Raw genomic sequence first — 26,192 nt, 5'->3', positions numbered from 1 at the left:
CATTTCAGATCAAAAATTATGCAGACATTGGGAATGCAAAGAACCCCAAGCAATTTTTCAAGACAGTCCATAGTGATAAGAAGGTTATAGCAAGAGCTGTAATGTATTATACGTACGCCACAATAAATTTGAAACCAGAAATGAGTGAAGAACAGACAAAGATTCACAATGCCAGTGAGAAAGCAACAGTAATTTCCAGAAATAGAAAGATCGGAAGAATGAACACCACTGCTGATGAATCCACTGCTGATGATTCCACTGCTGATGATTCCACTGCTGATGATTCCACTGCTGATGAATCCACTGATGGTGAAGACAATGATGGTGAAGGCAATCATGGTGGAGGCAATGCTGTTGAAGACAATGATGCTGAAGGCAATGCTGTTGAAGAAAATGGTATGGAAAACATTGCTGATGAAGAAAGCAACAATGGTGAGCTTGTAATTGATGACGGAGGCGACGACGTTGAAATGAATTCAAATGATGATCAGATTGGGAATGAGTTTCGCATACCACCCGCGGAGAATCCAGCAGTAACTCCAGAACCAGTAAAGCAACCAGTAAAGCCACGTAGGTTATATGATGATCCAATTGTCAACAGCCAGTCCAATAATAAACCCAAAGTAAATGTATTTGAAAACATCACAAGCTCCAAAAGGAAGAAGCATGGAAAAGGAAAGGGCTCGAAAAAGTCGAAGAAGATAATTATTTGTGAAACAGACGATGAGGCCCAAAATGTGGGAAATCTTGATGATACAGTGCCAATGCAAGATGATGAACCACCACCAAACTTTCCACCACTGCAAAGACAGAAAGAATTTTATGGACGAAATAATTCAATCACAGGTACATATTTGTTGAACATTAATTATTATTTATAAGTTTTATCTTTCCTCGTATTGTGTATATACTGCACAAGATTTTTTTTCCTCTGCTACTAATTTTTTTTAAATTTTTCTTCCCCCCCCCCCCCTAGTTTTTTTTCACCAAGTAGTGGGAAAATGGAAAAATATTTAAAGAACTCTATGATTTATTTATTCTATCCCTCCTACAACACATTTCCTTTTAAAATTTTTTTTCCACCAAGTAGGGGGGGTGGGGGGGTGGAAAAAATGTTTTCAGTACTTGCTTTTTGTTTGGAAACGTATAAAATTAATGTATAAATTAATTATTTACAGGCAACAGTAACGAGAGACAGGTGACTGGAAAGGCAACAAGTGTCGTGGAGGAAAGCAGCAGTGATGAGAATGATGAGGATGCCGAAGGTATTGTTATTTATAGTTTGAAAAACGTAGGAACTGTATCACCTAAATTTAAGTTTATTAATATTTTAGTTGAGAAGTAGTCTTAGATAAAAACCCTGTGCATTAATTTTGTTTTAAGGGAAACTTCGTACAGGCCCTGACAGGGTTTTAGGCTAAAATTTGTATGGGCGCAGCCGCTATCTATAATACTAAGTAGCTTAATGTCTGTCCGGCCGTCAGAAGCTTAAGATCTCAGTAACCACTGAATCGATCGAGGTTACGGTAAAATTTTACCACCTTTTAAATCGTATAGGCTGGTAAAATTTTACCATAAAAGTGGTAAAAACTAGGTTTTTTATGGTATTAATTGTGTCCTGGGGATCAGATTCTACTCTTCTGTGTATTGGTCCTGCGGTGATTTTAAGCTATTTCCTTGGAGGGGGGGGGGGGGGGGTGGGTAACATTTATACTATTTGAAATAATGACTATAATAATTATTTAGATGATGTGCCGATCATTCCAAAGAAGAACCGGGAGCGAAGGCAAACCGCATTGGAAGCCGAAGCAAAAACCAAGAGAAGTTTACAGCTGGACTCAAATGAACCATCATTCGAGGTGGATAAGGAAGATGACAGAAACGAGAGTGACGAAATTTTGGAGGTTGAGGACATTGAGGGCAAGAATGACGGCAAAGCAAGTAAGGAAATTCGGATACATCCATGTGGAATAATATTACCCAAACTTGCCATTATAATTGAAAACCACCTGGGTCATTATGAGGTTGTTGCAGTAGGCTCAAATGTTTCTATACACAACCAAAGAGAAATTTTAGAACTCATCAACATTGACGGTAAGTTACAGGTCTTAATGTAATAAATGGGGGGGGGGGGGGTGGGCGAAAGTGACACTTTTTGAAACCAAAACTAAAACCAGCCGAATTTTTTTGGGGCTTTTATTGGCGGTTCTCGGCGGTGGCGACGCCGTTTCTTCACAGTTCCATATTGTACCCCTATAAAGCAACTGCCAATGCAAAATTCCCCCTTTTATCTTTGATTGGCATATAAATATAGGGTAAAAAATATTGCTTGTTTTCATTTGAATCTGATTAATAGTAACTAATGTTCATATAGGTATGGAAATAATATTGAAGCTACAATTATGTACATTTGCTTTAACATTTTTTATTTCTTTGTAGGAGAAAAAGCAAAGTGGAAAAAAGATGGAGAAGAAGGTGAATTAATTTCTGACATCAAAGAAGAAGCACCAGAAAGTGATGATACAGATCAAGGTCATCAATCAGACCCAGACACTGGAACTGGCAGTAGTTGTAGTAGTGAAGAAGAAGAAGATGAACGCAGGCCAAAAGCAAAAGTGGCCCAAAAGCCAAAGCCTACCAAAGAAGTTCCTAAACGTCCCAGAAAACAAACAACATTTCCATCAACGAATCAAATTGAAGCGGTGTTGTACAGAAACCAGAGCAGAGCAAGCACGAGCAGAGCACAAAATTCAAGCCGGGATTATGCTGAAAGTTGCGCAGGCACATCAAATCCTGATGAAGACGTAAACCCAGAACCAGGTTGTAGTTATAGTCAACTCAGTCCAGAGCCAGGTTGTAGTTATAGTCAACTCAGTGAGCAACCTAACCAAATTAGGATGCAGCAAATGTTGAACAGAACAAATACACATTTGCCCGATTTCGGCCAGCGTGGTGAGGCTCGGACAAGAAGAGATGCCAACAAACGAGTAAAGGCCAACATGAAGAAGCAAAGATTGTGGGAACAGGGAATCAGGCCTGAAGATGCTGAGTTAGAGAAGAAGAAAAGATCAAGCTCCAGACCACCACAGAGAGCAAGTTCTCAACAATGTTCTCAGAACATAAACAATTACAGTATCTTTGGCAGCTACATTACAGCTGATTCGGGAAAGGGGTGTATATTCTGCACAAGAAATATTGTTTGTCCACGGCTAAAAATTTTTAAAATTTACAAATGTTTTCAGTTTTCTTAATTATTACCTTTTTTTCTTTATATTTAATGAAATATAATATACATCCCTGTGCAGACTTGGAAAAAATATTACACATCCGAACCATGTAGAATATACATCCCTGGCAGAATGGAGACAAGTATTATTCGTCGGAACTTTCGTCTGAAAACGAAGTACAAGACGAAGAACAAGACAAAGAACAAGACGAAGAACAAGACGAAGACCTGATAGGTCCCAGTCAATCCCAATAATTCCAGGACTTTACGTATATATATATTTATATGTAATTTTTTTTTTTATTTCATAAGTTTCATCTTCAACTTTTTTTTATAATATCTAGAAAGGAGTAGTTTCCCAAAATGCATTTGAAGTTAATTTAGTGAACCGTATATTTGAACCTGTTTAAATGTGTTTAAACTCTATTTATATGGCATAAATTTGAAGAAAGTTAAATTTTTTACCACGTACTTTTACCATCTTAACAAAGAAAAATATGCAATTCACAAAATTAAGTTCAAATGCATTTTGTGAAACTACCCCTTTCCACCAATTAAGTTTAATGAGCTTAAAGTTAAGAGCTTAAACTGAAAATTTTTTGTTGTATAATCTGTCGCATTTTTTGTAATTCAGTATATAGCAGTTGTAGTTTACCCCCTAAACTAAGGAAAAAAAGTATTCACAACTAGCTTTTGTTAATTTTATATATTTGTTTAATTTTGTATATAAATATTATATATATGACAGTTATCGTAGGGAATGTTTTAATTAATACGGTGGTAGATTTCCATGGTAAAATCCGTAAGGTTTATGTGCTGTAATTAAAAAAGAGAACGTTTCAAATTTGTATTAACTTTTTGTAAATGAAATTTGTCTATATACTTGTTTACAATATAAGATATACCAATATGTGATCTTGCTGGACCCTATTATATTAAAATTCCCTACGTCAGTTTTTTGGACATTTATTCATGAAAATTTAATTACCAGTGATAATTTGTTTCTTTTCAAATTTAATATAGAATGTCCGACATGTCAGCCGCAGCAGCCGACTTAGAGAGAGACGAACAGCACGAAGAACAGAAGCCGGAAACCACAAGTGGGTGAGTAATATTTTAATATGTATAAAACGAAGTAGAATGATGTCTGTCTGTCTGTCTGTCCGTCCGTCCGTCCCTAGCTATATTTTGGTAACCATTCATCGAATCGGATTCGACAATCCATCACAACATAATTACATAAATACATATTACATATTTTTTGGTAATTACTTCTTTGGGCAAAGGTCCGATTACCTGGGATATATAATATATATTTATATATTTCAGTGATAGCGAAAAAGAGAAGAACGAAATGAGTGTGTCTGAGCCTGAGCTGCCTGCTAAGCTGGCTGACCTGCCTGATACCCCTCCTAAATCGTCTGATACAGAAGATTTGAACCTAACTTTGGATTGCACTACGTAAGTTTATTTATTTTTGTTACCATTCTATTTCTGTTCGGAAGGTGGTAGTAGCCGGATTGAAAAGAGTAGGATAAACATTATTGTTATGGCGAATAATTATAGTTTCATTCAGGGGTGTACATTACGCACAAGATTTATTTTGTTCCCGTGGTACAAAATTTTGTATTTTTTTCCCACCTATTTTTATCTCACCAAGTAGGGACGGAAATGGAGAAATATTGAAAGAACTAAAATTTTTGGTCCTACCACACATATTTTAGTTATTTTCCCCCCACTACCTGAACAGGGGATCCCATATAGGATATACACCCCTGATATTTCAAATTAGCAGCTACGCTAAACCCTCTAATATGAAGTATATCTCTTAAAGTTTCTTTTGCCACTCCCTTCCCTTGCCGGTACCTATGAGAAGAACCTGATCTGTTCAGTGGTTATCGAGATCCTTCGGTACATAAACACGGACATCCGTTACTTTAGTATTATTTTTTTTTATTTTTCAGGGACGACAATGGATGGGAGACAATGCAGAAAATAAAACAAGACCTTGGGGCAGCAAAGCAAAAAATTGCTTCTTTGGAAGAGGAGATCGCTTGTTTGGAAACACAAACAAAGTAAGAAATTTTTTTTCACTTCTTTTTTTTGTATTTAATCCGGGCGACTGTGTTGTAAATGATTTTTCGGTACAGACAAATTCACCTTTATATATTACAAAACTAGCAAGTATGCCTCTAGGGGTAAGGTGGGAGGGGTAAATGTGGACCAAAAAAAAGTTTACTATTTAATTATAATATGATTGCTTAATTCAGGGAGCAATCCAAGAGATGTCCGGCGGCACAAAAGGATGACCAGAAGGTCGGACAAGCCTCTGTTATGGAAGGAGAAGCAAAGTAAGATATCCTATTATATAAAGTAGTAAGTGTTTTTTGTCTGTCCCGAAGGATAACCGCTAAACCGATATTGTTCTCCTTTAAAGTGAAGCTTCTTATAGGTCCTGGAAAGGTTTTAAACTATTTTTGTGCAGGGTGTCTTCACCCCCTCCCCCAAAAAATATTTTTACTCTTCTGAAACTCAAATTTAAAATGGGAAGATGTTGATTTTTCCCCTTCCAACCTTAAGTGCCCCTAGAGGTTTCTAGGGGCGTAGCCACTAGTTTCTTTTAATAATCTTTTTTCATACTTTATCCGGGCGACTGTGTTGTAAATGATTTTTCGGTACAGACAAATTCACCTTTATATATTACAAAACTAGCAAGTATGCCTCTAGGGGTAAGGTGGGAGTGGTAAATGTGGACCATAAAAAGTTTACTATTTAATTATAATATGATTGCTTAATTCAGGGAGCAATCCGAGAAATGTCCGGCACAAAAGGATGACCAGAAGGTCGGACAAGCCTCTGTTATGGAAGGAGAAGCAAAGTAAGATATCCTATTATATAAAGTAGTAAGCGTTTTTTGTCTGTCCTGAAGGATAACCGCTAAACCGATATTGTTCTCCTTTAAAGTGAAGCTTCTTATAGGTCCTGGAAAGGTTTTAAACTATTTTTGTGCAGGGTGTCTTCACCCCCTCCCCCAAAAAATATTTTTACTCTTCTGAAACTCAAATTTAAAATGGGAAGATGTTGATTTTTCCCCTTCCAACCTTAAGTGCCCCTAGAGGTTTCTAGGGGCGTAGCCACTAGTTTCTTTTAATAATCTTTTTTCATACTTTATCCGGGCGACTGTGTTGTAAATGATTTTTCGGTACAGACAAATTCACCTTTATATATTACAAAACTAGCAAGTATGCCTCTAGGGGTAAGGTGGGAGTGGTAAATGTGGACCATAAAAAGTTTACTATTTAATTATAATATGATTGCTTAATTCAGGGAGCAATCCGAGAAATGTCCGGCACAAAAGGATGACCAGAAGGTCGGACAAGCCTCTGTTATGGAAGGAGAAGCAAAGTAAGATATCCTATTATATAAAGTAGTAAGCGTTTTTTGTCTGTCCCGAAGGATCTCGCTAACCGCTAAACCGATATTGTTCTCCTTTAAAGTGAAGCTTCTTATAGGTCCTGGAAAGGTTTTAAACTATTTTTGTGCAGGGTGTCTTCACCCCCTCCCCCAAAAAATATTTTTACTCTTCTGAAACTCAAATTTAAAATGGGAAGATGTTGATTTTTCCCCTTCCAACCTTAAGTGCCCCTAGAGGTTTCTAGGGGCGTAGCCACTAGTTTCTTTTAATAATCTTTTTTCATACTTTATCCGGGCGACTGTGTTGTAAATGATTTTTCGGTACAGACAAATTCACCTTTATATATTACAAAACTAGCAAGTATGCCTCTAGGGGTAAGGTGGGAGTGGTAAATGTGGACCATAAAAAGTTTACTATTTAATTATAATATGATTGCTTAATTCAGGGAGCAATCCGAGAAATGTCCGGCACAAAAGGATGACCAGAAGGTCGGACAAGCCTCTGTTATGGAAGGAGAAGCAAAGTAAGATATCCTATTATATAAAGTAGTAAGCGTTTTTTGTCTGTCCCGAAGGATCTCGCTAACCGCTAAACCGATATTGTTCTCCTTTAAAGTGAAGCTTCTTATAGGTCCTGGAAAGGTTTTAAACTATTTTTGTGCAGGGTGTCTTCACCCCCTCCCCCAAAAAATATTTTTACTCTTCTGAAACTCAAATTTAAAATGGGAAGATGTTGATTTTTCCCCTTCCAACCTTAAGTGCCCCTAGAGGTTTCTAGGGGCGTAGCCACTAGTTTCTTTTAATAATCTTTTTTCATACTTTATCCGGGCGACTGTGTTGTAAATGATTTTTCGGTACAGACAAATTCACCTTTATATATTACAAAACTAGCAAGTATGCCTCTAGGGGTAAGGTGGGAGTGGTAAATGTGGACCATAAAAAGTTTACTATTTAATTATAATATGATTGCTTAATTCAGGGAGCAATCCGAGAAATGTCCGGCACAAAAGGATGACCAGAAGGTCGGACAAGACTCTGTTATGGAAGGAGAAGCAAAGTAAGATATTTCTTTTAATATTATTTTTTCATACTTTATCCGGGCGACAGTGTTGTAAATGATTTTTCTGTAAAGACAAATTCAACGTGTTCCTTTATTTATTAAAAGCGAGTACTAGCAAGTACGCCTCTAGCTGGGTAAGGTGGAAGGGGTAAATGTGGAACCAAAAAGTTAACTACTTAATTTAAATAGATTATTATATATATATTGTTTAATTCAGGAACAAAACAGCTGGCTCTCCAGAAAATTCGGATGAGAACGAGGTTAAGGAAATCACTGTTATGGAAACACCAGCAAAGTAAGATTTTTTTAAAATTGTTTTTACTACTTTATCCTGGCGACAGTGTTGTAAATGATTTTTCTGTAAAGACAAATTCAACGTGTTCCTTTATTTATTAAAAGCAAGTACTAGCAAGTACGCCTCTAGCTGGGTAAGGTGGAAGGGGTAAATGTGGAACCAAAAAGTTAACTGCTTAATTTAAATAGATTATTATATATATATTGTTTAATTCAGGAACAAAACAGCTGGCTCTCCAGAAAATTCGGATGAGAACGAGGTTAAGGAAATCACTGTTATGGAAACACCAGCAAAGTAAGATTTTTTTAAAATTGTTTTTACTACTTTATCCTGGCGACTGTGTTGTAAATGATTTTTCTGTACGCTAAACCCTCTAATATGAAGTATATCCTTAAAGTTTCTTTTGCCACTCCCTTCCCTTGCCAGTACCTATGAGAAGAACCCGATCGGTTCAGCGGTTAGCAAGATCCTTCGCTACATACAAACAAAAATCGTTTTACTTTGTAGTATAGATTGTTTAATTTCAGGATGGAAAACAAACCGGATTTTGATATAATTTATGAGAACATAAAGAATCCAGGACCAAAAAGCCCAGGTATAGTACAATATTTATACTAGCGACTGTGCCCAAAGCATATAGTGAAACATTTCTGTACTAGGCACTAAGAAAATGCCGTAATACATTGTATTATTACACTAGGTTAGGTTAGGTTAGGTTAGGTTAGGTTAGGTTAGGTTAGGTTAGGCTAGGCTAGGCTAGGCTAGGCTAGGCTAGGCTAGGCTAGGCTAGGCTAGGCTAGGCTAGGCTAGGTTAGGCTAAAACTAGAAATATTACTCTTTCTATTAATACACTAGGTTAGGTTAGGCTAGAAAAAAAACTATTGTAAAATTGAAGTATTTTTTTGTACAAAAAAATAATTTTAAAAAATATTTTAATTTCAGTGTATCGAGTGTCAGATGATGAGCAGGAGATGTTTGAACCACCCCCTCCTACAATCCCGCCAGCATCAAAACTGAGTAGGCGCAAAAGAACTGCAACACCGGGGAAAATCAAGACCTGCGCCCATGGACGCAGTCCCCGAAGCGAGTTGCCAACAAACACAAGACTCATCGAATGCACCTATTTGTGTGCAGACTGCCGCGTCTTCTTTCACAAGAGGCAAAAGGAAAGAAAAGAAGGACAAAAGTAAGCTGATGTATAATAGTCCTTCCAGTCAGATCATATATAAACTATTTGTGATAAAAAAGTGATATATATCAAGATATCTTGAGTCAAAAATATGTTTAACCACCTTTAATTTGTACGTACATTAATCTATATGACAGTTTTGACAGTTTTGTTCTGACGATGAGAATATTCATATAATATTATATTTGAAACCGCTATTCCTATATAGCAAATTTTTGAAAATTTTATAATGGAAAGTAACTTCGTAATATATTTTTCTTGTGTATAAAAATGTTCTAGTATAAAGTACAATTAGAATCCAGATCTCAGCTTAAAACCTAAGTATATTTGTGTTAATTTCTCAGCTTAAACCGATTAAACATGCAGTTATATTATCTGAATAAAACTATGTAATATTTGGTCATTTAAACCACGTCTAGAATTATAGACTAATTAAGAAAATTTCTGTGAATATATACCTATATAGTATCGCGCTATCGTACCTATGTAAATCATTATGTAAAAAAATATGTTTAAGTGTTTCAATCAATAAAGATAATAATGAAAACAATTTTTTTTTTATTTTTGCAATTTGTGTACAAGCGATGTTTTTCTATAATTAAGGTCGTTTTTTACCACTTTCTCGTGATTTTTACCACCCGTTTTTACCACAATTTTTGGTAAATTTTTACCATATTTACCCTATTTCTGGTAAAATTTTACCAATTTAGGGCAAAAATATTACCAGGTGTTGAACAGTTTTACCACTTTTTCGGTAAAATCTTACAGAAATTTGCGGTAAATTTTACCAAAAAAGTGGTAAAAATTGGTCAAAATCTGGTATAAATTTGCGTCCTAAAATGGTAATATTTTACCGGAAATCTGGTAAAATTTTACCGATAATTGTGGTAAAAATCGATGGTAAAAAGCGTGAGAAAGTACCACAAAAAGTGTTTTTACCACGGTTACGGTAAAATTTTACCACCTTTTAAATCGTATAGGCTGGTAAAATTTTACCATAAAAGTGGTAAAAACTAGGTTTTTTTATGGTATTAATTCCGTCCTGGGGTTCTTATTTTCCAAGTTATTGAGCTTTTTTCTCAAAATGTAGTTGGGAAAATCCTTTAATTTTACAGGATAAAACTGTTTTTACTCATATTTGCAGAAAAAAATTGTTACAATGTCATATAAAATATCTTCTTAACATTAAATGTTTTTGTTTAGAAATGGGAACAATTTGAAAAACAAGTTTGATTTTTAAAAACGATATGACGTCAAATTAGGTGAAAAAGATTTTCTATAATATTTGTTATCTTCGATAAGTCAAAAGCCTATTTTATATGACAGATGAGTTAAGATGATCAGTATTATACTATGGTGGTTTTAGGGAAGGTATGAAACCGAATACAAAGGTGGATATTTAAAAAAGCTAGTGGCAAACAAAAAAGCCCTTTTCATACAATACTGAAGAATTAATATTTTACTTCTTAAAGAAATTGGGGGTAGGGGTGGGTTGCCTATCATAAATAAAAAAAGGATTCAGGTAAAATGTTAATGTCATGGAGTGTGTGTAATATTTTTCTCTTGTTGCAAAAATAATAAAAAGCTGGACTCAAGGATTTTTAAATTAAAAGTTGTAAAAATATAACCTTTATATATCCTCCAGAGGACAGGTACAAGGGACGCCCAAGCTTTTAATTTTTTGTTGGTAAAATGAGGGGTTTTAAAAGTTTGAGAGGGTTATCTAATGTATCTTTAAAAAAAAATTTATTGTGGTATTTCAAAGTTTGAGAAGGGTAGGCACCCCTTTACCCCTACCATTGGACGTCTATGACTGGTACAACACAAAGTCTTATAAGAGTGTACATAAACCATTACTTGTTTGATTATTTAATACCCATTAGGAAAAGCATAAGAAAATGTCAACCGAAACTAGGAATCCAATCATATGATTTTTCATCTTTTTCTTTTAAAAAGATTGTAATTGTAAAACCAATAGGACATGGCATTTTACTAAATATTACTGTTTGTGTTATGCTGAAAAGTCCAAGTTTATTTAGGGGGGGTAAAATGAGGGGTTTTAACGTTTGAGGGGGTAAAAACCCCATTACCCTTACTCTTGCTGTCATGCATTTTAGATTAGGTTCAATACAAGTATCTTTTCCCAACTAATATGTATATTTTCCTTGACCAGAACTAGAAAGGAGGATTTAGCCTTTTTATTTATGTAATGTTCTTGCAATTATTTATATTTCGAGGACTTTTTTTGTGAACATTTTGAACATTTGCAGTGCATTTTTTATTTTTAGTAATGTGTTATAAATGAAAGGAAATTTATTTTTTTAGTAGCATCCACTTTTTTTGTCTCAACATATTTCAAAATCCGTTAACATTGTTTTAAACGAAAGGATTTATCCTTACAATAAAGTCAAATTAATTGATTTAAACGATCGATTTGTAGCCTAAAAAATGTTTAACCATCTTTTATTTTGTAGAAAAGTTCTTATTTCATGAAAGAAATATAGAATAATAGAATAATCTTAAAGCACATTTGACAACATTTTTGACCAGCTATTAAAGAAAAAATATGAAAGTAAGATACAGTCAAGATACAGACCACTAAACCAACATGTACAATTCCCCCCTAAATTTTTACTATTTATTATTTCTTTTTGATAAATATCTGTATAGACATTAATTTGATTTCTTTTTTCTATTACTATTAATGTTCTCCTTTTTAAAACTATTATCATCAAAAGTGAAACTTCAAAACAGTCAAATATTGAAAATTGACTGAATTGAAATTAAAACGGTGATTTTTGATAAATATAAATTAAGAATTAGATACATGTGTTGCTTTGTATCTAAAAATTAGCTTGTCGAAAGGATATTTGTTTCCTTAAACTATATTGTTGGTCCTATGCAGTTTAAAGGATTATTTAGAAAATCATTTTCATTTTTAACAAATATGTTTTGTTTGGTGAGGGGTAAGTAATGATAGGTTGTGTGGCTACTATTAACTAAAAGTTATAATCCCTTTAAAAAATTGTTGTTTCGTATGAATAGAACATAAAATCTAGCAACATGTGTGAGCTAAAGTGGAACAACTTGGAAAAAAGACTAGGTGTTTATTCAATATAAAAAATATTAATACTTTTAAAATTTGTAAAATGTTGTAAATATCATTTCCAAGATGATAGCTAGATTATACAGGCTCCTAACTGTATTATATAACATGAGCAAGTACTTTAAGTACTTCTTTGGCCATTATAGATAATGTAATATATTCTGATGTCAAACACTTTTTTCTGGGTTATTGATATCGTTCTTGCTACGCTACTAACTGACAGTTGTCCTTGTAGTTTTGATAATTACTAACATATAGCAATTAAAGTGTGATTTTTGCTATTTTTTTAAATTGACCTACAACATTGTAGGAACACTAAAGGGTTTTAAAGACCTTGATTAAAATAATAATGGGCTTAAAATTGTTTTTACTCTGTGTATCAATTAAAGTAATGAGATGGCACCGATAAACTATGTGTTGGTTGGAGCGAAGATTCTCCATAGTACTTGTATGTCTGTCTGTATGGAGTGTTTGATAATACGTCTATGTAATAAAACTTATAGATATAGTTAAAGTACTCTATGCCAAAGAAGTCACCTATGAAAATCTGTGTCGAAAGTTTTTTCTTGTGTAACTCATTAATATCTATGTATTTCTCTTTAACTATTTATCTAGAAAACTTAATAAGACTCTTTTAAGGCACAATTTAACTTTATACAAGCTTTGGAATTTGAATATCCTTGTTTAAATGTAATTCATTACCCAAAATATTTTTCAATTAAACAGCTATAGTCCGACTTTTCGTTATGTGCATACAAACCTTATATTAATTATATAAAAAAACAATAAACTTAAAGTGTTTTAGATTAAAAAAAAATAGATGTAATACAGTAGAAATAAGGAAAATTTGATTAAGAATGGATTTATTATTACTTAGATCTTACACCAGATTATCATGTAATCTAATAAAATAGAACTTGTAGGTGACTAAAATAATAATCCCCTCCACCTCCCCTATCCACTCTCTTTATACCATCCCCTCCTACTGGATGAAGAAACTGACCAATTTGAGATATCCATGTTAATAACTTAAATTGACGACTATTTTCCCCCTGTCATAATATCTACGTATTTTATATATTCATTCAAATATGGTGATCCTATCAATTCTTTTACAACATAATCATAACTGGTCCAATAGAGTGCTTCAATTAATTTTTGCTCTTATTAAAAATTAAAAATCTTGACTACTTTTACTAAACACCTAATCTAGCTCTAGTTATTAAAATCTAATTTACAGCTTCTTTGTTTCTCATTTAACAGGCTTATTAAATCATCATTAATTAGAACAATTTTTAACACTTTTAAGAGTAAGTTGGCATATGAACAATCGGATGGTTGGAATACATGTGAATAGACATACAAAGAGCAAAACTGCTACATTTTAATTATCGTAAAATAGCGCAGCTAATCTATAATAAAATCAAATATTTTCGAAAAATTTCTACTAATAGGCCGCAAAAGCTTACATAGGCTTTAGACAGGTTTCAACCTATTATTTGTAAAAGACTTTACACCGTCCATCAACAAAAAGGAAGCACTCATTTATTTATCTAAAAGAAAAAGTGCAATTATACATTATGTTTACTTTCAAAGTATGAAATAACAAGTAGAGCGCATAAGTGTCAGGAAGAAAGGTATCATAATACACAAACCTAAAAATGTCTTCAGCCAATATTTATTCACCTTATTAATAATATTATTGTGTATTTGATCAATATTCAAGGAATCTTCTGTCAGGTTTAAGGCTATTTTGCAAGATAGTTGGTTTAATATCATAAAATAAATTGCCATGGGAAAAACAACACCCAAAAATTCTTTTCATTTAAAGCTAAACTTAAATAATGTAAAATGTAAAAGTTATTTTATCATTAACTACCAAAAAGTATTTCATTTTGTGCAATATCCCTTTGTCCGTTATTTACTTTGAGTGTATAAAATAACAAACGTAGTGCAATGTTTTTATGTAAGTTAATTATTGCAATAATTGTAGGGGAAGCCATGCTTTTTAGCTAGGAAGGCATTAGCAACCAACAATAAAGAGATACAGTATCCAAGCAATTGATAATGTAAAGCCTTAGAATTTTTATTCTGTTGACTACATTCATCCCAAAGCATGTTCTTTAAAGCTTAGATTCATTTACATTCCTTTGTTACTATGATGATATTTTAATATGGTAATAATTCCATTTCATCAAATAAGTTATTATTTTTTCTTTATCTAATCCTAGTTGCTGTGCCCCTAGCCTCTAGGGGGGACAGATACGGAAAATAGCCTAAAACCACCATTAGACATATATAAACCTATCCCGAAAAAGAAATATCCATTTATACCAGCCTTTTCCGAGTGCTACAGACAAAAAATACCTTACTTCTTTATATTATAGGATGACCAATCAATTAGCGTGCAGAAATGGGGTGTAGGGAAATTGTAATTGGGTAAATCTGCCTTCCCTGTTTCAGTCCCATTTAATAAATATACCCCTCTGACAAAACCCTGTATACGCCACTGAACCCATCCCTTTATTTGTGATTATTAACCCTGGCCTTCGCCACTTTTTGCTCATTAATTATCAATTGTAAGCGCATATCATATATTACTAAATCAGGGATGAATGGTTGCACATATGGAATACTTTTTTTATCACATCATATCATAGACAGCTCTTCGCGGATATAAAATTAAAATTGATTATATTAAAACCAGTTTTGTTGGACGAAGGCCGAGGACAACAAAGCTGGTAATGGTATCAATTTAATGATTATCATTTAAAATTGTCTATAATACTATGCTATAATACATGAGTTTTCAGTATGGATTAGAACTGTCTCTAATCTAGCGGATATTAATACTTAAAATATGGTTATTAATTAAAATTTGTAACATAAAGAGGTGATTAAGATGATTTACTGCAGAAACATAATATCTTATCCTAAAAATAACTAAACTTAGTAAAATTGGTCGTTGTGAAGAAACACATACTTGAAACCAACGGTGTCTTGGAACAAGGAAATTAAAAGTATTTTTGCAATATCAACTTTATTAAAAACAAAATATTATTTCTTATCAATTATCTTATCTATTACCAATTGCTTTGCCCCAAAACTCTATGGGCTGCAAATCAAAAGATTGTGTTATAAGAAAATAGATTTAAACCATTAAAATCTCAATAAAGACCAAAGAAGAAACACCTTATTGGTCTATCCGTTCAAGGAACTTATTCTGCGCCCCTAGCCTGAAGCATAAACTTTTAACTTTTTAATATTCTATTTGATTCCTCTCCTAACTATGTAAACTCTCATTCTTGTCATTGTGTAATTATCAGAAAGGAAAGGGACAATAGGCTGTTAATTACACTAGTGTCCAAAGTTTTTAATAACGTTGGCTTGACAACTAAGAGAACTTTTAATGAATTTTAGTTGGTTGATTCATTAACGTTTAATCAATAATTGTAATCTACAGAAGAGGGCATTTTGTGTAGTATATAATTGAGTTGGTACATCAATTTATCGGACATTGTCTTATCCCTTTAGATCCGTGGTAATTACACTTTATATAAGGTCATAAAAAAGGAAATTGTTTAACTTGGTTGTTTATACTTTATATATGGTTTCTAAACTTTATAAATTTAAGGTTACCATAGAAAATAAGGCTAAATCATATAATTTTTTACTGTGACATAAAGGTACAGAAGTTCTTTAAAACCATTTTCTTTATTTTTTTATAGAGGAAGTGGTGAAATTTCTAACCTTCTTTTACAACCCTTCTCACACCAGAGCTGTTGATTCAAACCTTTTTTTTTAGATTTTACATCTAATAATAAAAGCAAATTATCATTTCTTTTTTTGAAATGTGTTTTCCCAAAGAGCTGGGGCAAATGTAGTTTAGCTTGCTTTAGAAAACCACTTATCCAATCCATTATTTAACTTATTGTTTGGGTTTTCCAGTATAAACTAAACTTAGATACCAAATATCAAGAATATTAAAAATTAATTGACTGTCTTACCTTTGGCAAGTATGTATATAAAAAACCAAACATACTTTTACATTGAAATTAAAAGTTTACTTATAAAATTATCAATGTTCAAATAATGTTAATGATATAATTAAATATTTCATCATTTCAACTTTTTAGGTCGATGCAAATTCTTTTCCATTGCAATGTAAAGGTTATGAAAAATTCAACTAGCATTGCAACAAGCCCAGGAAGGGAGGGGTAGGGCAATGTAATTCAAAGTGTACAAATTCAGCTTTAAAAAGTTAAACGTAGTGTACTTTTTCACTACATGGTTTAAACGTTCCAGGACAAACGCAGGAGTCCCAAACGCAGGAGTGTTAAAATATTAATTTAATTAAGTATTTCTATACAGATTAGGTTAGGTTAAGATATGAATGTACAAATAAACCCCCCGCAGGGGTTAGGCATTAAAAAACCTAAAAGGTGGTCTAAAATAGGTTAGGTTAGGTTACGTGTCCACTCCTGCGTTTGTCATAGGACATAGAAATGGTTATTGATGTCGTCACCATGTTCCAAGCTTTACATCTATACAAGTTTTATTTTATGCTATTTTATATTCATATTATGTCTTTCATTGACCTTTCCCTCTAAACAAGCCACACTTTCATTTAATTTAAACTGCATCTAAATTAAAAAAGCCAAAAATTTGTGAAAATATTAGTTCTGAGGAAAAAAAAATAAGGAATTGCAAAGAAGAGCTTGCATCAGGCACTGGGAAATTGAATTGAAGAAAAAGTATTTTGATTTTTATACAAAGTTTACATCAATACGATCATTAAAGTGACAAAATTAATTGTTTTACACTTTTGTTATTAATTCAATTTAAACTTTATTCAAAGAAAGTACTAAAAGCATTTGCATAATTTAGTTTTTGTCTATATAGAGTAAATAAGACTTGATATGTCCTTCTTTGCCAGTTGTCATCTGCTGCCTTACCTACGACTATAAATTATTATTTTTTTAAAAAGTGTTTTACAGTTTTTTGCAAGGGGGTGATATCCTATTGCCTATGCAATGGATAGATAGATAGAAATAAAAGTTATGATTGTTGAGTGTTTATGTTACATAAAACAGAATCTGACCAACACTCAAAAAACAGGAATTCTGGTAGAAAGAATAGAATGGAAAAAGATAAAGCAAACTTTGAATGATGAATAGTACAGATGAATGCTTTCACTCAAATCTAGAAGATTAAACTAATGATCAAGCACAGTTATTGGTTGCTTTCTGAAAGGCCATAAATTGCATTTGGTAAGAATAATAGGTTTTTTTAATGCATCATCTTTTAGGCTATTTCATTTCTGTATTAAAATATCTTTATTCCTGACTTATTGACCACACTTATATGAAATGCATCTCTGTAGGCAATGTATATATATATATATATTTACATACACACATTCTATTAAAAGTAGAGACAATAAGAAATATTATAGCCGCTTAATCCTGATGATTCAGAGATAATAGTTATTTCTCGCATCGTATTATAAACGGCTTTCCGCGGATATAAAATGTACAATTATAAGATTAAAACCAGTTTTTTTAGCACCGAGGTGCCAAGGCAACGGCTAATAGTTTTTTCGTATTGATGAGAACCGGTTCCTATCCACCGGATTTAAATGAATACGAGAAAAAAATTACATCCCCCGTATACAATATTTAAAATAGAAGTATAGAGCAAAGATAAGGAATATTTTAACAACGTATTTAATATAGCTAGGATAAAGGCTAAAATACCCATTAAGGGTATTTTGAATTAGATAATTTCAGCCCTAATTAAATGCATATTAATCATTTTGTATATAATCATCCTTCTTATTTTGATCACCCTACTTGACAATAAAAGGTTTTTATATCAGATAACTTGTCTCTGTTATTGCATACAGCCAAATATGATATTAGATAAATTTGTGTCCCCTACACATCACATGTAAGTATGTATGTGTGGTTTATTACATAAATTCCATACTTTTTTATTTTTCCTGAAACTGGGTCACTTTTGCATGTTAGCTTGTTGGTGGATTATTTGTTGCCAAGCCACACTGCAAATGACTTTTGTTATGTTAGTTCCTCTCAATTTTTCGCTTTCTCCCTCTATCTCTCTCTCTTGCATCTCTATTTCTCTTATTCCTGAAAATTATTCCCGCTATATTGAAAGTTAAGTATTTAATAATGTAATAATCTACATAATAATTATACTTTACTTACAAATAAAAGTTGGGCGGTTAAAAATAATTGATTCATTTACCGCGCAATTAATGTTAAACAACAATACCCCTTCTGTAGATTAACATTATTGGTTAACAAGTTTCGCCACTACTAGTTTGGAATCAACTAGAATAAAAGAACCCAAAGTTTTCAGCCAACGAATAAGATAGTGTGGCACCAGTGTGATTTACAATGTCACCTCCCTCCTTGATATTGTATTTAGCAACGATGCCACTCTATAGCTAGGATTTGTCGGTTCGTCTTTAATGTAAAACTAAATACCAGATTATTATTTCAAGAAAGGAAATTATTTTGCAGCTTCCTGATTGTACTCATAATATTCATTATTCATAATGAAATGTATTCAATAATGTGTTTGAGTAATAGAACTGTCGGATAGAGCAAGGGAACTATTATAGAGTATCTTTAGATTTGTTCTCCTTATATGAAATTAACAAAATGTCTATGAGTTTGTAAGTGTTTCTGTCTGCCTATTTGTACCGAAGTATCTCGCTAACCACTGAATTGATAGGGTTATTCTTTATGTAGCTTCTCATGGATCCTGGGAAGGTTCTATTTCGGTGGAGGGTATATCCTCCCTTTCCAGATATATCGCCCCCCCCCCCCTTAACACAAGTGCCCCTAGGTAATGATGAACAATCTACAGGCTTCTACCAAGATAAAATAAACGCATGCTCAATCTAAAACCAATACGTTAGTATTCTGATATAGACTAAATTGGGGCTCTAACTCTAATAGCTCTAGGATCTTAAGAAACTTAAGCTTAAGCTATATAGCAATGGTAAAATATAAATCATATTAAACGCAATTATACTTTAAGAGCCTGTTTTTTAGCTCTAACTCAAATAGTTGTTTTTACTATTATACTCAATCTAGAATTAATTTCTCTATTATTCTAATATAGAATCAACAGAGTTTATGGTGGCTCTAACTCGTCAATATGAGGTTAGATATTATACGAATCTACGCAGGTGTTCATATAATACCTTCAAAAATTGCGCCAAATTAACCATTTACCATTTTGCGGATAAGATTTTCAGAAAAAGGGTTTGTTTTGTTTCAACCACTGCGTACTACTACGTATGTGCACATAAAACAGACAAACAGATGCTAGTAAATATATATTTAAATGTCCATTATATATTGTTAAACTTTTTGATAAAAACACATTTTTTATGATGGTTAGTTTCCCTGGCTCTAAAATATTTTGGTGTTTTATCCATGTATAAAGAAAAATTAGAAAAGAAAATAGTCGCATAAGCCATTTATCCAGTTAAGATCCATAATTTTAATACCTTAAAATAAAGATCAGTTCTTGGCAGGCTTTTGACCATTTTAGATTGGTTAATCTCTTAACCCTAAAAAAAAACTGCTGTTCTCGTCTTTTTTTTCTAAATCCACAATCATAAGTTAAAATATAAAAAAATTTTATAAGGCCTATGAAAAAGAAGTTTTGCAATTTTCAGTAGCAAGCTCCCATTAAATACATTCATATTTGGTTAATGGTAATAATGGGGGAAATTTATGGAATATAAACCCTGCAACTTCCCTTTTTCATACAGCGAGAATGGACATTAACAAGGAGGATAACATCTATAAGTAGCACAGCAAAGAATAAAATACATATTTTTTTAGGGCAGTTGATTAATATCAGTCAAGAATTTAACCCAAGCTGTGGAAAGAAACAGACTGGCTGGCAGACCTTGCTTCGCTACTATGTAATCTATGTAATATTTAGTATATAATAAGGATAATGTATAATAGGGTGGGTCGATTTTGGACATTTTTTTTCTGAGGCCAAAGCGGGGATCTGCACACAATTTATATAGATATAATACACCTCTGGATGATTTAAAATTTATCCTAAGTCTTAAAACCACTGACGACCAAACATTCAATTGTATAGCTATTTGTAAATAGGAGTCAAAAATTTATTGAACCAGAACTATGGCTTCATGGTGCTCCCTGGAAATGCCTTGAGGAGCTGAGTCAGGAACTTTTGTCCGTTTCAAAAAATCTCGTTCCTAGCCTGAGAAAATCTAAAAAACCTCTACAAATTGGACAATTCTCAATAAACCTTAAAAAATTTTGGTTTTTTAGTGATTTCTAAGGCTAGGAACGAGATATTTTGAAACGGACAAAAGTTCCTGATTTAGCTCCTCAAGGCCTTTCCAGGGAGCACCATGAAGCCATAGTTCTGATTCAAAAATTTTTTTGAATGTCGTCTTTGCATACTAATAAGTAATGAATTATATTTTTAAGTGGTCGTGTTCTAAAACTCAATTTTTTAAAATTCTTTTTTGGTCAGAAATGTTTTTAAGGTTAATTTTATCTGTTGCATATCCCTGCTTTGTCTAATTCCGATATGAACCCACCCTAATGTATAACTAACATAATAAAACATACAATAATGAATATTATAATATTATCTAATCTATGTAATATTTAGTATATGATATGGATAGTGTATAACTAACATAATAAAATATGCTCTATTGAATATTATTACAATATTCACATAGTTGAGATTACAACAGAAATTGTGAGCTGAATTTTTAATGAAATATAGTCAGTTATTCATAAACATTTCTTTAATAACTACACTAGCGGAAACGCCCCTAGCATCTAGTGGCTCTTTGTTAGAAGGGGCAAAGAGAGGTTGAAAAATAGCTTAAAACCATCAAAAGACTTAAATCTGAAAACAAAAAAGACTAAAACTATCAAAGAACTTAAGTAAAGCCTGCTCAAAATAGATAACTCAATCGGCTCAGTAGTCTTTGATTATCTTAAGATTAAGATGAAAAGTGCCATCATAGAGTCAAATGCCTTCTTTCAAAGTGCCATGATCTATTTAATAGTAAAACAATTGTCTTCCATCAATAAAATGCTAAAAAATAACCTGTGTTTACATATATAATACTTTACATAATAGGATGAATATAAAAGGTGTTATTTATTTCAAAATCCAGCTTTGTTGATTGACATAATTTAGGATAAATGAAGCTTTTTTCGTTACTTTAACTTTAGTATAGCATTAACTTTTTAATTTTAAGATGATACATTTTTTAGGTAAGATCAAAATATTTCGCTTACCAAACTTACTCCCCATATTAAGGTGCCCCTACAACCCTGGTCATTCACGTCTAACAACACTAAATTAACATGGCTAAGCTGAGGAAAATTATCCTCATTATAGATAAACTAAAATATTGTTTTCTTTAATATCTTTGTGTGTTCTAAATATTCCAAGATTTTTCTTTGGTAACTTTGTTTGTGAACCAATCAGCATCTTATTTAATACCCTAATTTTTTGTAGAATTATTTAATTAAACCAGGAATCAAACTTATTTTTTTATCAATAAAAGATGTGTCTAACATTTGGCTAAATTCATATTCTGTACAGGGGAAATTTATTATTTCAAGCATAAAAGGGGGAGTAGAGATAATGTAAGTTATATGACCTTTCTTGGTAGGGAACACATTATATATTAGTAATTTAAAACTTAGCGAGGGTATTATACATTCATACAAAATAGCTAATAATATAGATTTTATGCCTATAAAAAAAACAATTTGTGTATCTTTGGCATTTTTCAATTTTATAGTTCTTCATTTGTTTTGCCAAAAACGTCACACATTAATTCAAAGATGTTATCTGGGATTTGTATGTCTCTAAATTATTTTTACACCAAAAATTTTAAGAACACAAAATATGTATAACTAATTTTAAAAGTATATGGAAGAATTAAGTAAATAAAGTTATGTATTAAAGAGCCAAATATTTAAAAATTAAATTTTTTCGACTATAAAAAATATTTTATCAAATTTTCTAATTGACCTGTGCTAAAATGAATTAACACTTTCTTTAGAGAATATACAATGCATATGTTATCAATCCCTCACTCCCACTTTAGAGTCCCCACCCCCATTAATTTGACCGCTTTGTAAAAAGTCATAAAAACTTTCATGGTTACCATATCATAAACAATAATCAATGTAAAATTTTTGCATTCTAATTTGATTAAAAGCTTTAAACGAAAATGACGCCAGTTAAAAACTAAAAATATGCAGAAATTTGTTATTAAAATATTTTGCATAATTTTGAAATTATCAAAAATTGGTAACCCTGATATAACCCTAAACATTCAGTCGGGAAATTATCTCATGGCGAATAGACGAAGTAGTTGTAAATATACAATGTCTTCATGATATCAGGTATTTCTATACTTAATTATTGGTTTATGATAAAGGCATTTATTTATTTACTTTAATTTGTATTATGTTCATTTTAGATTGTTCTGTTTAAGAAATATTATTAACGTAACTGAAGTCAATTCTATTAAAATTATTATTACTAGTTGCTTTGCCCCTAGATTTTAGGGAAATGTGAAGGGGTCAGAAAAATAGCCTAAAACCACACAAAAGAGATTTGTAAAGCCTCCCTGAAAAGTACAATTAATTTGGACTTCCAATTTCGGGCTAGATCTTTATCTACAAGTAAAAAAAACTATCCTATTTTTAAAGTAATAAGATTTTTTTTGTCTGTAGCTTAAGATTTCGTTAACTACTGAATTGATATAGTTCTCCATTATATGAAAGCTTTTCATAGGTCCCTGGGTGGTTTTAGCTACTTAATTTTATAACTAAGTTTGTTTTTTATGCTATTTTCTCACTTTCTTTACCCTCGTATACAAAGCTCCTATATTCTAGTAGCGCAGCCGCTTGTATTACATAAGTTGTTAATAAATTCAATATTAAATCCATATTTTTTTTTACAGATTTCGAATGAAGCTGCAAAACAAAATCCACAACCACACATAGACATCAAGAAAAAGTTGCAGTTGGAACAAACCCCGCAGATTCAAGAAAGGAATCAGTAGGAATCAGCAACACCCTGTCTAACCCACTTTCAACTAGAAAAAAGAAACAGCCGCAGCAATGTGATTAAAGACTTGGCTATTAAGCCAAAGACATAACTATCAAAGTGAAAAAGAATACCAATTAATTTTATTTACAAACCAGAAACAGCCGCAGCAATGTGATAAAATACGTAGCTATACCAAATCAAAGATATAACTATAAAAGTGAAAAAAAGTATACAAATTATTCTTAACTATATCAAACCACAAACAGCCGCAGCAATGTGATTAAAGATGTAGCTATACCAACCCAAAGACATAACTATAAAAGTGAATAAGAATACAAATTAATTTTGTGAACCAAAAGATATTAAAATTGATTAATATGTAATTTTTAAATGTGCAATTTAAAAAAAATAAAGTTTAAAATCTAAAGTCTATTATGTTGTGTTATTTATTATAGTTAGAAATATATTTTTTGTTTAACCAAATATTATATAGGTTTCTGGTGTATATGTATTATCTATAATGTTTGTCAAGGAAGCTTTATATTAGTCAACGTCATTAAATGTGGGAGTACTTTTTGAATAAAAATAATTTTGGGATGGGGGCCATCCCACAGAAGCAAAACCCCTCAGTGCTAGGGACGCCGCAACCGCAGTATTTTCCGTTTTACCTTCTCTTTTCTGTCTATTTTGACTTCTTCCCCACATTAATGTTTCCCTTCTCATAGCTACCCTATTTTTTTACCCTTCCCTTTTTTCATATACATTGCTATTTTCCTTTACCCATTTTACTGTCAACCTCTTTTTTATACTGCCTCTTTTTAAGGGATAAATTAAAAGATTTTAAAAATATATTTTAATTTGAAGTGATAAAGCTATTAGAAATTTATCTTTTACAAATCTCATTTTTTAATTACTAAAAAGGTTATATTTAACCCTGTTCTGGGTAATGACAATGTTACTTTGATTAATTATTATTTTAAAATTTGTAACCTAATCTTCATCCAATTTAGATATGGCAAAATCGTATCTTCGCCAGATATGGCTAATTATAACTTGGGGAATATAAATTTTCATGATACGACAAATTTACTTAAACTTATACTAATTTCTGAACCTTTTCCAGACTATAGAAACATCTGGACATATGGAATTCGTATGGCTAATGTCTTATTTTAGTGTGGAGAAGCTTCAGAATTAATTTTCTAAAATACCAGGGAAATAGACTTATATGCCTTCCTTTAGCGACTATATATATAGTATTAGTGTTTTGGTCTAGCCTTTTTTTCTTGAAAATTGTTGAGTAAGTTTCTCATGTTCTACATTCTACTTTAAACCTAAAACAAGAAACTATTTTACAGAGTTAAGTTTTAAAGAAAAAACAAGGGCCATTATATTCAACGTAGGTGCAATAAAAAAAAAAACTTTATTACATTGTAAAGTTTAAGAAAATCTAGGTACATTCAAAAAGGATATGTCATAAAAAACAAAAGATAGAACTCAGAGAGAGAGGGGACATTATGATGTTTATTACACTAGTCCCAAAAGTTTTTAAACAATGTTTTCTTATTCGTTTCAATAATTGTTAAGAAAAGTATTTTTGTGTATCATCATTGCGGATTTACATCAATGTATCGGCCATTGTCTAATCCCTTTGAATCCCTGATAAACTGGTGACAGAACAAATCAAATTTTTGCAGCACACAATAGGTTGATAGATCTACTGACTAAGACTTGACACTTGTAGAGCATTCACGCTTCTAAAAAAAAGTTTTCAATGTTTGGTTTGCTCTAATTTTGTAAAACAAACTTTTTTTGGCAAAAAATTTGGTTATATTGAAAACAAAATTAATTTACCACTTTATTTTATTAAATGAACGATTTAAAAAAACATTTATTTTTGTATATTTGTTTAATTACTGAAAAGGAGAATATCCCTAAAACTAAAAATAGTTCCTCGAAAACCACAAAAAAGTATTAATTTTAATCATACTTCTTGATGGAAAGAAGGAGATATTTATAAAATAGACTTTTTCATTAAAAAAATCTTACTCATTTTACATATAAAAAATACAGTCTTTAAGTCCCCATATTTGTATTTAGATTTAGATTTACATAATTTTTATTTTAGTCAAGATAAAGCATAATAACTTGAGGTAGTTTGATATTGTTAGCAAAGTATTTGTTTTGTATTCCTACCATTTCAATTAAACCACATTAATTGTTTGTGTTTGGAGTAAGTAGTAGCTCTTCTTCAATTTAACTATCAGGAATAAATGTTAAGTTTATGTCATGTCAAAACTTGTGGCATTTTAAAATATTTTTAAAAATATTTACTTAGACTATATAGCCTTAATTGGTCATTTGTGTCTTATTAGCGACTAGCGGCTGCACATCTTGCCTCTTAGCTTAGGCTCTGAATTCGAAAAGGGTAAAGAAAAAAAGAAAATGGACTAAAAACCAACCAAACTAAATCAAAAAAATCAATTAGCCTAGAACCATCTATCGACCTGTGTAAAGTCTTTCTTAAATGAAGAAACCAATCTGTTCAGTGGTCTTAAGCAAAATCTTATGCAGAGAACAAAAAAACCTTGCTACTTTATATAATAGGTCTTTGTAGTTCAATGTTAACAAAATAATGACCCACTATTTTTTTTAATGTGTTTATAATTTAATTTAATGGTTTTCTAAATTTTATAAATCTTTATTAATCCAAGTATTTGAATGCCTGCCTGTATCTCTGGCCGTTTATATATTGCAAAACAAATTTGGATATTTAGGATGCTTTCT

The 26,192-nt window shown here is 31.9% G+C and overlaps 1 protein-coding gene and 2 long non-coding RNA genes across 3 annotated transcripts; all 3 read left to right on the top strand.

Annotated features, from left to right (window-relative positions):
- The first annotated feature begins 5,178 nt into the window (after window positions 1–5,178).
- On the top strand, window positions 5,179–5,679 carry LOC145313921 (uncharacterized). Its single transcript, XR_013877564.1, has 2 exons — window positions 5,179–5,301; window positions 5,497–5,679. It is a non-coding gene; the product is annotated as an uncharacterized LOC145313921 (long non-coding RNA).
- Window positions 5,680–8,436: 2,757 nt separating this feature from the next.
- On the top strand, window positions 8,437–9,734 carry LOC145313920 (uncharacterized). The gene is made up of 2 exons (XM_080153577.1): window positions 8,437–8,590; window positions 8,938–9,734. The coding sequence occupies exons 1-2, from the start codon at window positions 8,524–8,526 to the stop codon at window positions 9,183–9,185; spliced, it is 315 nt and encodes a 104-aa protein (XP_080009703.1). The 5' UTR covers window positions 8,437–8,523; the 3' UTR covers window positions 9,186–9,734.
- Window positions 9,735–22,651: 12,917 nt separating this feature from the next.
- Window positions 22,652–23,837, top strand: LOC145313918 (uncharacterized). Its single transcript, XR_013877563.1, has 2 exons — window positions 22,652–22,753; window positions 23,317–23,837. It is a non-coding gene; the product is annotated as an uncharacterized LOC145313918 (long non-coding RNA).
- Window positions 23,838–26,192: the final 2,355 nt, after the last annotated feature.

The sequence above is a fragment of the Acartia tonsa genome, chromosome 3 (genome assembly GCF_053477335.1).
Source record: "Acartia tonsa isolate MP-2025a chromosome 3, ASM5347733v1, whole genome shotgun sequence".
Taxonomy (NCBI): Eukaryota; Metazoa; Arthropoda; class Copepoda; order Calanoida; family Acartiidae; genus Acartia; species Acartia tonsa.
Note: the sequence above shows the minus strand (reverse complement) of the source record. Positions and strands in the feature narration are given on the sequence as shown.